The sequence below is a fragment of the Lygodium microphyllum genome, chromosome 12, assembly GCF_053477565.2.
Source record: "Lygodium microphyllum isolate KBCC chromosome 12, Lygodium_microphyllum_v1.1.10, whole genome shotgun sequence".
NCBI lineage: Eukaryota > Viridiplantae > Streptophyta > Polypodiopsida > Schizaeales > Lygodiaceae > Lygodium > Lygodium microphyllum.
In genome coordinates, this window is record NC_141146.1 from 138,374,246 (window position 1) to 138,387,887 (window position 13,642).

The 13,642-nt window shown below is 45.1% G+C and overlaps 1 protein-coding gene across 5 annotated transcripts in view; it reads left to right on the plus strand.

The window, feature by feature from the left end:
• The window catches only part of LOC148028341 (SET domain-containing protein), a 117,957-nt gene that overhangs the window by 22,521 nt on the left and 81,794 nt on the right, over positions 1-13,642 (plus strand). For all 5 annotated transcript variants that reach the window (XM_087690161.1, XM_087690160.1, XM_087690159.1 and 2 more), the window contains one exon: positions 88-193. In XM_087690161.1, coding sequence (XP_087546287.1) covers positions 88-193 — 106 coding nt within the window. The remainder of the gene's footprint in view (positions 1-87; positions 194-13,642) is intronic.

Sequence of the window (13,642 nt, forward strand, 5' to 3'; positions counted from 1 at the left end):
AACATAATGCCTTAAGTTCAAACTCATAATTACCTGTAATATCCAGTTTGTTTTGGAGGCCTTTTTTGTCCTTAACAGCATACTCAGCTATCTGGAAGTCCTGCCTTCACACTTTGGCACTCCACTTTGGTTCACAGAAAAAGAGCTAGAAGAACTCAAGGGCACTGCTCTTTACAATGCTACAATCATACAAGTAACTGGGTTTAGAATTTCTTGTCCGTTGTAAGGATCACGTCAGTATTTAAAATTCTAGGGCTTGTAAATAATCCTGCAAGTAGTTCTTTTCAGGTCTTGTGCAATTCTTGATATCAATTTTAAATTAAGTGTCTTTGAGGAAACAATTGAAGCTGTTCTCCTGAGTGCTGTGAAGTGGGCAGTGCCTGGATATCATCTGTTTAGATTCTGATTTAAGGAAATCTTAAATTAGGATTTTGAAGGCCTGTTTTGATATGGCGAAGCATTCTGGATATTGCGAATGTTTTATTCATTAACAAGAATCGTATCACTAGCAGCTGTATACTTCAACACACACTTAAATGTGCGTATCCTCCCATGTGGAGACTATATGTGTAACTCTATCGCCAAAGCAAGCAGATGTTAAGCAGGGCATGTTAAGAGGTACTGCACATTAGCCATGTGGATTTCTGACACGCTTCAAGATTTGACTTAGCAATCTTGGCTCATCTTGGATCCACGGATCCAACCCCTTGGGGGCAGTTACAGTCAACCAAGGGAGACTTTTATCTTTCGAGTGTAGTCAACTGCATTTGGTGCATGCCCTCAGGTTATGGAGTTAGTTTCTTCCTATTAGCTCAACCTTACTCTCAAGCTTTACTGCTATCTGCATGCTTGGCTGTTGGTCTTAAACTATTCACACAACTACAGTCCTGAATGACCCTCCCACTCCAACTGCACATGTATCCTGGTTCTGCTGGGTTGCTACAGTGAGGTTCATCAAATGTTGCGAACTCCTCAAGAACAAGTTGGTTGCAGCTCAAATCTGTTAGTCAATGATGTGCACCGGTTTGTGTACGAATGCCAGCAGTTACTTCAGCTAGTCATGTGTATTTATTCATACTTAATAGCAGTCTTGTTTCATGGGAAAAAAGGAGTCACGCCAGATCTGAGAACTGAATCTCAAAGTTTGGTTAGAAGGAGGGTCTCCTGTATACTCAGATCAGCTGGATGCATGACTAGCTCTACAGTGTTGCTTGTGTCCTAAAATACTTGTTCTTGCTCTCCATGCTCTAAATCTGTGTGTATGTCCCCTAATACTTCATTTTTCCTTCTCCATTGATATCCTTTGTGTGAAGCCTCAAGCTAATCATGCCTGACTAGATGGAAGGTGATCTCTTGGGAGTCCGGACTTTTTGACAACCTGCAAGCAGTGTCATGGCATCATCATATGGTTCTGGAATCTGTGGGGCCTGTAGTGTGAGGACATCGATTGTGGTGTGCAGATGAGCATAGACATGTAGGGCTACAAAGCGACTCTTCACCCTGAAGAGCTCAGAAGTCATTGGCAAGTCTGTTTATCCAGATTTATAGTGCTGAAAGCTGACATATGTCGAAGAGTCCCTAGCAAGGCCAAGTACATGAACAATACACAGGAGAAAAAGGGACCAGTCTGGCATAGTCATTGTAGCATGTAGAAGAGCATGCAATTCCCTTTTGATAGTATAACATTTCCACTTAATTCGGAAAGTTCCCAACTGTTGTCAAACTTGAAAGGTTGAAGGAAAGATATTAATGACATGGATAAGAATAAGACACTTGCCTATGGCAAGACAAAGTACACACAAATATGTAGTCATCAACCAGCAGAAAATATATCTAGAAGTCGGTCACCACTCAAAGGTGCGTATCACATGTCTTCAGCCTAGATAGGACTAGATAAACCTGTATGTTAGCCTTGCACTGAAAACAAATTCTGCAAAAGAGAGCAAGATCTGCAACCATAGAGGTTAGGAGTGAGATGCTCTAAAAACAAAATAGAAATGGAAAATTGAATGAATGAACAAGTGATAATGCAAATGTGGATGAGTGGGTAAATGTGACAGAAGACTTAAAAATGAAAGGCTAAGTGTGTGGCCACCATTGCATACGATGAGGTGGGGAAGAAATAATAGAAGGTGCAATGGAGGTCCTAGGAATGGATGCGAAAAGTGCAATAGGGGAGTCACTAGCAGACCAATCAGTCAACCCCTCAAGAGTAGAGTTGGATGGCGGTTGAGGCTATTGGTGTGCCATATGTCTAGCAGCCGTGGGGGCCGAAGGAGAAGATGGCACTGATACCATGTCAAAAATAGACGTACCAGCGAGAGAGTAGGGTTGGCGGGGAGGAACACGGAGTGAACTCGGCAAACATGGAGAAGAGAAGAGAAGAGAGAAGAAACTTTGATGAATGGAATGATGAAGTTCCGAATCATGGAGTGAATGTGATACAAGGGACCAAGGGTGTCATAGCACAAGGAAGATGATAAAGACAGCCACGAACCACGAACCGCAATGTCCTCTTGAAGGGGTGTGAGGGTAGTGGAGAGGCTGGAGAGAAGATGTGACGGGATGAATGAATCAGCCGTAGGGAATGAATGAGAAAGTGGCATGGTGCCCCTTTTTGGGGCTGCAAGCCCGAATTGCAAAATGTAGAAACGCAAAAACGCAAACTGCGGGTGAAGGGTTTCTCAACAGCTGGCGATGAAGAATAGGGCTTTCTTTGTGTAAAGACATGGATCCATATACTGTGGGAGATCCAAGAAGGTTACCCAAGCATCAAATTGACATTTGGGACTTACAAACTTACCCCATAAGCATTACATGAACCAAAGGCATTTGAATATATACTACCCAAAGTGTATTATAGTGGCCTGTCCTATTTTCACAGCCAATGGCTGAGCATATGCACTTGAAATGGCACTCAAAACCAAGCCTTCAATGCAGAGAGCAATGCCCAGGAGTGTGTTGAAGCATTAGAGACCAAGGCTGGAGCTGAAGATGATCAGTGTGAAGCAGGATACGGCTGGAAAATGCAGGTGCAAACAGTGTGGGCTGTTCTTGAAGGGCTGGGGATTGTTGCTGACTTGCCTTTCCTTATTCTATTGTCATGTAAAGAAAAAAGAAAAAAGTGACAGTGACGGGCGGTCACCACTTGCAATGTATAGGTGTGTAGGTAGTAACTACAAGTAAACGTAGGCGGCTAGGTACAGGTGGCCTATTACGGATCCCCCTCAGTCCCGGCCATGCGTGTCATGCCGCTGACCATCTCAACACGGCACCATAACTCAACATGATGCAGTGCGTCACGGCTCCCCCTTCGGGCTAGGAACCCACCTCAACATGGTAATGCAACACGGAAGTCGACACGACACGGTATTGCGTCATGGCACAATACCAACGTATCACTACAATCCACCTTAGCACCTCCCCTCACAGGCAGGGAGTTCACCATGTCAGCGTATCATTTTTGGTGCTCACGCAAGGATGCACCCCCGAAACCCTTCACTATGGCACAACACCACACTCATCTCTCGTCCCACAAAAGTGAAGCCCGTCCCCCTTACTAGTCACTGTATGCACTCACCATCCCCACTCTAATATTCCATGTGGAGGCCGTGAACCACCTAACCATGCTCGAGCGTAATGCATGATGGCCCCATGCCGCGACACACCCCGGAGAGCTAGGCCTCGAGAGGAAGGTACCCCCAATATACCCACTCCCCTTACAAAAAACTCGAAGCTCACTTTGAGTTGTGTAGTTACTATGATTTTCTATATACAAGAATAGACCCAATACTCATACATGGATTCAAAAAAGTGATTATAACTATACGAATGCCCCTACTTAGTTATACTCTCAAGGTGTGTATACAAGAAGCCACATGGTGTTGCCTATGCCACGTGAGAATGTGCCAATGCTAACATGTAGCATTAGCCTCGCAAGCTATCTTACCTGGTGGGCTCTTGATAGCTAGATTGTTTGTTGATGCTTCATTGGAGGAGGTCATGGCAGCTTGTTGAATGGAAGCATACCTCTTGTCCATTACGTGTACATCGATGAGTCCCCCACGTTGCGCCTTGATCATCTTTTGAGTGCGTAGATCAACTAGAATTGAGGGGTTTGACTTTGTAGGCAGCATGTTGCTTGGCGCGAAAAGTGCAGTCCCATCTCATTGTGCCATCACTGGATCTGCGTTTTCTACTTGAAGTGCCCTGCTTGGCATGGATCTTTGGGAACACCCTTGCAAAGGGCACCTTGACTCCTTTCGAAGCTTTGTGACGACGTGCTCTCCTTGCGAGTTCCATCGTCCCCGCTTGCTTTACCCTTCTCCTTTTTGCACCACCACTCATGGAAGGGGTGTGGAGAGGGAAGGGGCCTTGCCTGGCTAGATCTGACTTGATTGCCCACATCTAAAACCAATTGTGTTGGCCCTCTCTGGCCGGATCCACCTTGGTGGTGTGCAAATGTATGCAAAGGCCATTGCTATTGGATTGCCATAGTGCACCGGTTTGCACTAGAAGGCCCTCCTTGGCCATATTGACCTGGAGCACCCATGTGCAAGATAGAACAGTTCCAGGAGAACCATCAAACCTTTTAGCTTGTAGCGCGAGGGCCATCTCCCTTGTTGTGTCCACCTCGAAATAGCCCTGTTCAGCCTAATGTTGCAAGTGGGTCCAGAAAAGCTTATACAAGTCAATATGCGGAGTTGTTGCGTACTGCCTTGCCCTCAGAGCCAAATCCATTTCTTTGGTTGTTAACAATGGCCTCTTACCACCAAGATAAGACTTTGTGGCCCTTGTTGAGGCCAAGCCTTCACACCTGGTCTCAGCAGCTAAGTTGGGCTTCTCACCGAGCCGGATCCATCTTTGTTTGCTTGGAGGGTGAGGCCTCTGTGCAACTTGCTCAGTTCCGCCATGAAGCCATCCGACCACAATGGTGTCACCTAACAAGCTGCATCCCTTTGGTCCTGAGACCGAAATTGGCTTGAGTGTGCATGTAGACTTCAATGTTGAAGAAGATTCTCTGAAAGACACCCTCATCCGAAGCACAAGACTGCCACCATCCTGCACCTCTGCAACTTGGGTCCCATTCCGGAAGATCCACTTGTCATTGTCTGTCCACACTAGGGGCATGCCAGTACCCCCGTCGTCTTTGCTGTATGAGGGCTCACCTTCCTTGCCATCAGCTGTAGCACGGCCTCTTTTCTCATCAGTTTTGTAAGAGTACACTTGCACCTCATCGCGGAAGCACATGTTTCCCTTTGCTAACTGACTCGGTTTCTTGCAGCTTCGGGGTCAACTCCATCATCTCGCCCTTCACCTCATTGTTCAAAGCATCATTGAGTTGCGCCCACTCCCCAACTTGGACATTCATATCTGGCCTCTTCTCTGCACGTCTCTCCTTGTTGCCATTGTCCTCCTTGGCCTCCATTGTGCGTGACTTTGTCTCTTCACACGGCCCCTCATGGCCCATCACCTCACCACAACACACGGCCGGCTTCTTTATACTCGCCGGCTTTGCGAGTTCTTGGCAAACTGGCCACTTGGCCTCATCACACTTTTCTCTCTCACACATGGCCATTCATTTAGACTTGTGGCTCACGAGTTCTTTAGCTGCTGGCCACTTGGCCTCATCACACAACTCTAACACCGAAGGCATGTTCATTTAGACTCGCGGCTTCACGAGTTTCATTAGGTTCCATCTCAGAATCGGCCGTCATTTTATCCTCCCGGCTCTAGGAGTCTTCTACCCTATGGCTCTTAATGCATTCAGCCGTTTCTTTAGACTTTCGGCTCACGAGTTCTTCAAGGGTTGGCCACATGGCTTCATCTTCTTCTTCTGCAGTCAAGTAACCCTCTTCATCTGATTCACTATCTGTTTCACCCAAGAAAAGGGCCTGTAGTCTGTATGCTTTTCTCTTCTCAAACAAAGTCATCACCTCATCAGAACATTCTGGCTTTGCCTACTCTTCAGCACATGGTGGTTCAGTCTGTCCTGGGTTCTTTATGCTTCCCCTAGATGTAGGAGTCTCTAGGTCTGCCCTGATTTCTTTATACTCCCTCCAGGTATAGGAGTCTTTGGCCTCGCTGCTGCACGTCTTCGATCTACTCATCACTTGGTCCATTAGCTTCGTGTCCATAAGGATCTTCAACTCGGAACTCCGCTCCTTCAGCTTCATCCTGTGTCTAGCAATAGATTCGATCCTCAGGTCATCTTCGCTTCTGCACATTCTTCAATGAGTACTCCATCAAACAAGACACTTGGCCCATAGGCCACCTCTATGCACTCTGGAGACTTTGTGGTCACGGTTTCATTTATACTCGCCCACACTGTCACAAATTCTTCAAACTGCCTCTCATCATTTGGCCCATCGGCGCACAATTGCTCTCCTTGGCATAACATGTGGTCATCATCATCATAATATGGCCTGTATGCCTCTTCGTTTTTACCTTGATGCCACTCACCATCATCAGGTTCATAACCTGGTTCAAAAGATTGTGTATAGTTGGCATGGAACCAATCTTCATTTCTCCCTTCCCACCTTGATTCTCTGTATTGGCTGTCTTCATCTTCAATTACCTCATCAGCAACATAGCCTTCTTTGGGTTTGTCAAAATGATCATGGTATGACTCATCCACCACCCACTCTTCCATTTCGGTCCATTGACTTACCCCGTGCGCTTCTTCATCTTTGATTACATCATCAAATCGGTCTGGATTTCATTCACTAAGGCCATCTCCTCTTCGATTTGCTGTGCTTCCTCCCACATCCTCTCTTCTCGGATTTGCCTTTCTGTATCCCAATCTATTTGTTCATTCAACCAGGGCTCATTTGTAAATGCATCTGGTTCATCGGTCTCTGAATCCTCATCCTCTGACTCACCCATGGTGACTGCTGGCTTGATAGTTTTCTCATATCTACCTTTGCGCTCTGTCAGCCCTGCTCTCAAGGTTGTCATCAGCTGCTGTAGCATTTTTCATTGTTTTGTACTCAGTTGCCCACTAGACATCATTGCTTCGGCCATAGCCAACTGGTTTTCCATTACAGCATGGACATTCTCGCCTCTATCCACTTCTCTTTCACTAATTTCACTTTCTGACTCACTTTCAGTTTCAGATTCTTGCATTTCAGTGCATGGCATTGCTTGATACGCTTGGGGTCTCTCAGCTTTTTCCTTTTCATCTGGCATACCCCGTTGCGCCACAATCTCACCATAATCTTCAATAATTTCCATTCTTAATCTCTGTTCCACAAGCAACAGCTCATAATTGGGGTCATTCTTATGTTCTTCATACCACTCCTCTAGCTTGTTGTTCAGCACATGAAGATTTGCCTTGAGGTCACCTTGCCGGTCTTTGATTCAATCTTTTTTCCATATCATCCTCTTCCCTTTTTGAAAATTTATAGCCATTTTTTAGCCATTGTACCTTTGTTGCCCATAATATTCTTCATTCATTCTCACAATCATGCCATTGAGCCGAAATTTTACTTTTTGATGCATACCAATTTTCAATTCTTTGCCTTTCAGCATCATTTTGAGCTTTTCCATTTGCTTTGGGTTTATTGTTCATTTTTCTTGGAGCTTTCTTATTTTCACCCATTATTCTTGTTTCTAGCCTCCCCCCCCTCGAGATGTCACCACCGCATCACGCGGGTCCAACTCTAATACCAAATGTTACGGATTCCTCTCGGTCTCAGCCACGCGTGTCGCGCCGTGGACCATTTCAACACGGCATCTCAAGTCGACACAGCACCATAACATGATGCATCGCGTCACGGCTCCCCCTTCAGGCTAGGAACCCACCTCAACATGGTAATGCAACACGGAAGTCGACACAACACGGTATTGCGTCATGGCACAATGCCAATGCGTCACAACAATCCACCTTAGCACCTCCCCCCAACGAGCAGGGAGTTCACCATGTCACCGAATCTTTTCTAGTGCTTACACAATGACAAACCCTCGAAACTCTTTACTATGGTAGAACACCCCACTCACCTCTTGCCCCACAAAACGGAAGCCCGTCCCCCTCACTAGTCACTATATGCATTCACCATCCCCACTCTATTATTTTGCGTGGAGGCCCTGAGCCACCTAACCATGCCGAGGTACAATGCACGATGGCTCCATGTGGTGACACACCCTAGAGAGCCAAGCCTTGAGAGGAAGGTACCCCCAATATATGGCCTTTAACCCCCAACACAAAAACAATAGTTGCTTGCCGAAGTGTTTTTACCCAATTGTAGACAGCCTTTCCAGGTTGTCACCTATTGCAAATGAAGTCCTTGATCAGGTCCCTTACAGTCTTGGGGTTTTCAGTTGGTTGCAACAGCTCTAGATTGCCTTGGTTCAGTAGCCTACTCTCCTTCACTTCCACACCCTAGAATGATCTCTCTAGTCTCCCACTAGTCTCTTCTCACTTGCATGGAAAGGTTGTTCCGAGTAGCAACTTTCTAAATGAAATTGTCAGCCCTTTAATTAATTTTCAGAATTAATAATTCTGAAATTTAATTTTTAGCCCTTGTCCTTGCCCAAATTAAACTGGCTAGGCCACTTTGACTCCCAAGTGGTCACAAGTATTAATTAGCCCCCAAACTAGCATTAATGATTTAATTAATGCATGGTTTCTAATATCACCACTAATATTTAGTGGCTAATTGAATACCCTAGGCCCAAATTGACACCTAGCACCCACTAGTAAAATGGCCAGTGTAAATTAATGCAACTTTTTCCTTTGATACCCATTGCTAACTTAGGGTCCTTGGCTTGTCATTGTGGCTTAAATGACTTGCACATCACATGTGCACATATGATTAATGCCTAAGCCAAATGCTAAGCAAAGCATTAAAAATACATGTCTCCATGATGTACCTTCCCCTTGAAATCCTTGTAATTGTCCCCAATTGTACTATTGCAATGTACCAAAAGCAAGATATATTGCACTGGAATTTCCATAAGGCTTAGCTAAATGCTAAGCAAAGCATTAAATACTTGTCTCCATGATAGACCTCCCCCTTGAAATCCTTGCAATTGTCCTTGATTGCACTACTATTGCATTGTACCAAAAGCAAGAGATATTGCAGTGGAATTCCCACAAAGCATCATAGTAAAAAAACATCAACCACTAAAGCATAGATTGAGCATAAACCATGGCTGTACTAACAATGGTATCGTATAACACTTTGACGACCATAAAAACCAGTTGAATACCACTAATAACTAATGATCATCCGATGTTAAGTCTCAAAGCCTCGATGAAAACTATATCCATATGCATATCAATTGTAGTGACTAGTACATTGAATAGTGATGCCATGGTAGATGTATTGTCAGGGACAGTACCTTGGATTCATAGTGAATACATCCGAGATCCACTATACACTAGAGCTATCCATCACTAGAGGAGTGGAAGTGCTATCTTTGCCTTGAGCATCAGGCAATGCTCTGGACCCTTGCTTTGTTGAACCTGATTGAGCCCAATCTTAAGTTAGGTCTAACTGAAAAGTATTGAGGTAAAACTACAACAATTGAGGATGGTCTTCCACATCGCCCTCTTATATCCATTTAGCATCCATTGGCAAAAAGTTCTAAAACTTCATCAAATACCTTATGAAAAATTTCCTTCTAACCTTTCTTTTCTTATGTGCCAAAATTTTCTCGGGTACAAAAATCTCATCCCTACCTTAGGTGAATTTCAACAAACATTACCTTAGGCACATCACCATGAGAACGCCTCAATAAACTCATGTAATAGGCATTATATATCCATCAATGTAGAGGCAATTTTTGCCTATTTGCAACATCATAGATCTTCTCCAACACCTGAAATGGCCCATAGTAATGTATATTCAGCTTTGGATACAATCTCTCTCTGCCTTTCATCTTTTTCAGCCTTGCCTCTTCAAAAGGCATAAATACATAATTGCTCTCCGCAAATTGCAAAGCACATCTATAGTGATTAGCTGTTGTCTCTCTTCTCTTGTGATTTTTGAAGTGCTTGCTTTATTCTTTTGATATGCTGCATCTATATTTTCAACATAGTGATTAGCTTACTATGCAACATAGGAGGCACTTTCTTGCCACCTTCCACAACTTCAAATGGAGCCTTACCAGTGGAACTACACACTTTATTATTATAACAAACTCAACCAAAGGCAAGCATGGCTCGCACTTGTTGAGCTAAAATATGCATTACTTGCTGATTAGCCTCTTAAACAGCCCCAAAACACACTAAAAAATGCTCTTTAAGAGTAAAACCCTAAAACGGGGAGCGGTTTGAGAGAGTTTAGTGGAAACCCTAAAACGGGGAGTGGTTCGAGAGAGTTTAGTGGAAACCCTAATTTTTGGGTCGCCCTTCCACATCTATAAATAGACAGGTTGCCCCCATTCAGCCTCATTCCGTCTGTGCAGGTTTCTCACTCCATGTGCAGATTTCAGCCATCAGCCTCCTCCCACGTGGCTGTCCAGCCTCGAGACTACTGCCACTCCATCCGTGTTTGCTCCTGCTGCTGGTGCCTTCATCCATGCTGACATCAGCCTGCTGCTGGTGAAATCATCATCTGCTGCGATCTGATCATCCAATCATCGCCATCCACATCAAACACTGTTTCAGCGTGTTGTTTACAGTAGACTATACACAGTTTCTAGCCTCCAATTAGTGGTACATTGCTGTGTTTACCAGTTTCCAGCCTCCAGATTGCTGCATTTTGTTGACCAGCCTGTTGCCACTCACTATTCAACACTCCTATACTCGGATTGGTGGTCACAGACTTGGGATTTGTCTCCGGTGAACGTCACACTCCGACATTGCTCTGCCCTTGAGCACACTGTACACTCTTACATTCATTTACAACATTCATTCACTTTAGAGTTGTGTTCTCTCTCTCCCTTTTTTTTGTTTGTGCTTGAGTTTCTGTGTTTGAGTTTTTGAGTTTTGCGTTTAGGGTTTGAGTTTTGCCCTCTGTGTCTGTGTGTGTCTCTTTGTGTTTCTGTCATGGTTGTACACTCTGTGTGTCCTTAGTGCAAACCCTAGCAGTTCTCTTCACATGGTATTAGAGCCGGTGCTCTTGTAAAGAGTATCCTGCGGATATTGTGGAGAGCTAGTCTTTGTGCGTGGCACACAATACGACTCATAACCGAATCACAATGTCCAAGACACCTTCTTCTCCAGTTTCTATGATGTCTTATCAGGCTTCTCCATCATTGGAGGCCTTGAGACAGCATTATGGACTCGGTGAGGAGGACGACACTCCACCTTCACCAGATCTCACTAACATGACAGAGGAGGACTTTGAGGAGTATTATCACAACAAGTACGGTGATGTTTACACCCCTTCTACGAGTTTTGCTACCACATTCGAACAGGTTGGTGAGGCTGGCTACCTCTCCGATCATGGAGGACGTATGGCATTCGAAACGTTTGGCGATTCATCTTCATTCTCTCAGTCAGGTCTGATGTCAGATTTGTACAATTCTTTTGTGTTGCATGAATCAAAACCCTCGCCTGTTTCTTCTTTTGAGGTACAGGATCCGGATGGCTTTGCATATGCGAACTTCAATAGAGGGGGGACTCACGAAGTAGATGAAATTCAGGTACATCTATAGCTTTTGTTTCATTTGAGCATGTCACACACACTTCTCACTTCCCTCCCATCCCACTCTCTTCTATATCACACCTTGATTACCTCTCATCATCTTTCCAAAACCTTGGATTACACTCCACATCTGCATCATACACCCTAGGGGTTGGATCTTCCATCTCCGCTCCTAGCACCTTTTCCTTCTCCACCCCATTCTCTATCTCTTTGCACCATGGTACTTCGTTAGGGGGAATGCCACCCTTTAACTCAATGCCTCTCACCTTTCAGCAAATGAGCACACCCATAACTTGTGGATTGACTGTGATAGGCATCCCTCTCACTATCCCCAGCTTCACATCTCACATGACCACTCATACGCAGGGGTTTTCTTCCTCAGCTTATGGTGCGTCTTCACACTCTCCTTGGGTTACACCTACGCAGAGATTCCCATCTTCTGCTTCCCGTGTCCCCATGCCACCTCCTTGGGTTCCTCATGTGGCTACCATGTCATGCCTAGTTAGCCCATCCCTACCTATGGATCCACCTTGCACACTATCCGCATGCCTGGTAGGCACTCTGGGGCCCATTTCCAAGTGTTCTCCACTCCCCCATCCTACCCACACTACACTTTTTCACACTATTCATCTCCGAGCACTACCACTCCTGTTGCAATGGCCAAGAATGCCTTCATGGATAAGACACATTTTAACGGGTCAAATTTCACCACTTGGTCTAATTTCATGCAACAAGTGTTTGAATCTCAGGGTCTTTGGGACCTCATCATTGGTCTAGAGCCTATGCCGGACCCTCGACTAGCTCACCTTGATTACATACGTCAATGGAGAGTCCACAATGTCATAATCAATGTTGAGCTGATGCATGGATTGCTTCCTGAGTTTCACTCTCAGTTGCAACACTTCCCGCTCGCGTCAGAGTATTGGAGTCACCTTCTCAACCGCTATGCGGCTCGTGATCGTACTCGGCGCATCAATCTCGACTTTGAGCTTCAAGAGTTCTCTATTAAGGAAGGGGATGATCTCAAAGGCAAGTTAGCTGAATATAGGCGGCCACTACTGGCTCTCCAAAGTTAGATGACGATCAGGTTACATTCTTCTTGAATAAGTTGCCCGAAAAGTACTTCAATTTCATTCAACACATCATCTCCCAACCTCGATTGCCAACCTTCTACGAGTTTGAGTGCCAGTTCTTGCGTTAAGTGAGGCTGCATGATAAAGTCCATAAGAAATTCTCATCATAGCCTTATTCAGAGCAGAGGGGGTTGGTTGCCTCTTCTTCAGAAGGGAAAACCACAAGTGGCAAGAACTCACCAGATGCGAAGGCAAGCCAATCAAAGGGTGACCCCTCTTCCTCAAATGGAACCAAAGAATCTAGACCTATCTGGCAGAAACTCCCTAATAAAAATCGGTTTTGCACACACTGCCAAAGAGCAGGCCATGTGGACAAGGAGTCTCTCTCCAAGGCCCAAGATCTTTCACCTAAAAAGCCTCTGCAGACCACTGTGACTGCACCGTCCAGTGGGGCTACGCCTTCCGTTCCTGCTTCCTCTGCTCCTTGAGCACCCATTGTTGCTACTGGGCATGTGGCTTGAGTACAGCCTTAGCAGCCCATCTCTTTCACTACCCTTGAGGGACTGGCTGATTGGTTTGCAGGTTCCGATCCTGTTGCACTTCAAGCATCTATCTCATCTTCCTCCCCACCTTGTCAGGCGTTTCCTTGGCAGAGCCCTGCTACTGGACATACGCGATGGTAGCCACCTTCTTAGACTAGCATGTCTCTAGGTCATTTCGGATACCCTAGGTCAATCTAGCATTCATTTTTCACACTCTTAGAGTCGGACCCATAGGATTCATTATCCTTAGCTTTCCCTTCTTTTGTCTTCCGTTGCATTTACTCACACATATACATTCATTGCATTTATTTTGAGTTAGATTTTCTTTCTGTTTTGTTTTGCTTTGGAGCATCTCACCACTAACCTTTGTGTTTGCTTTGGTTCTACTTGGGCTAGAGACATGGGGATACGCACCATTCCTTTTATGGTTTCA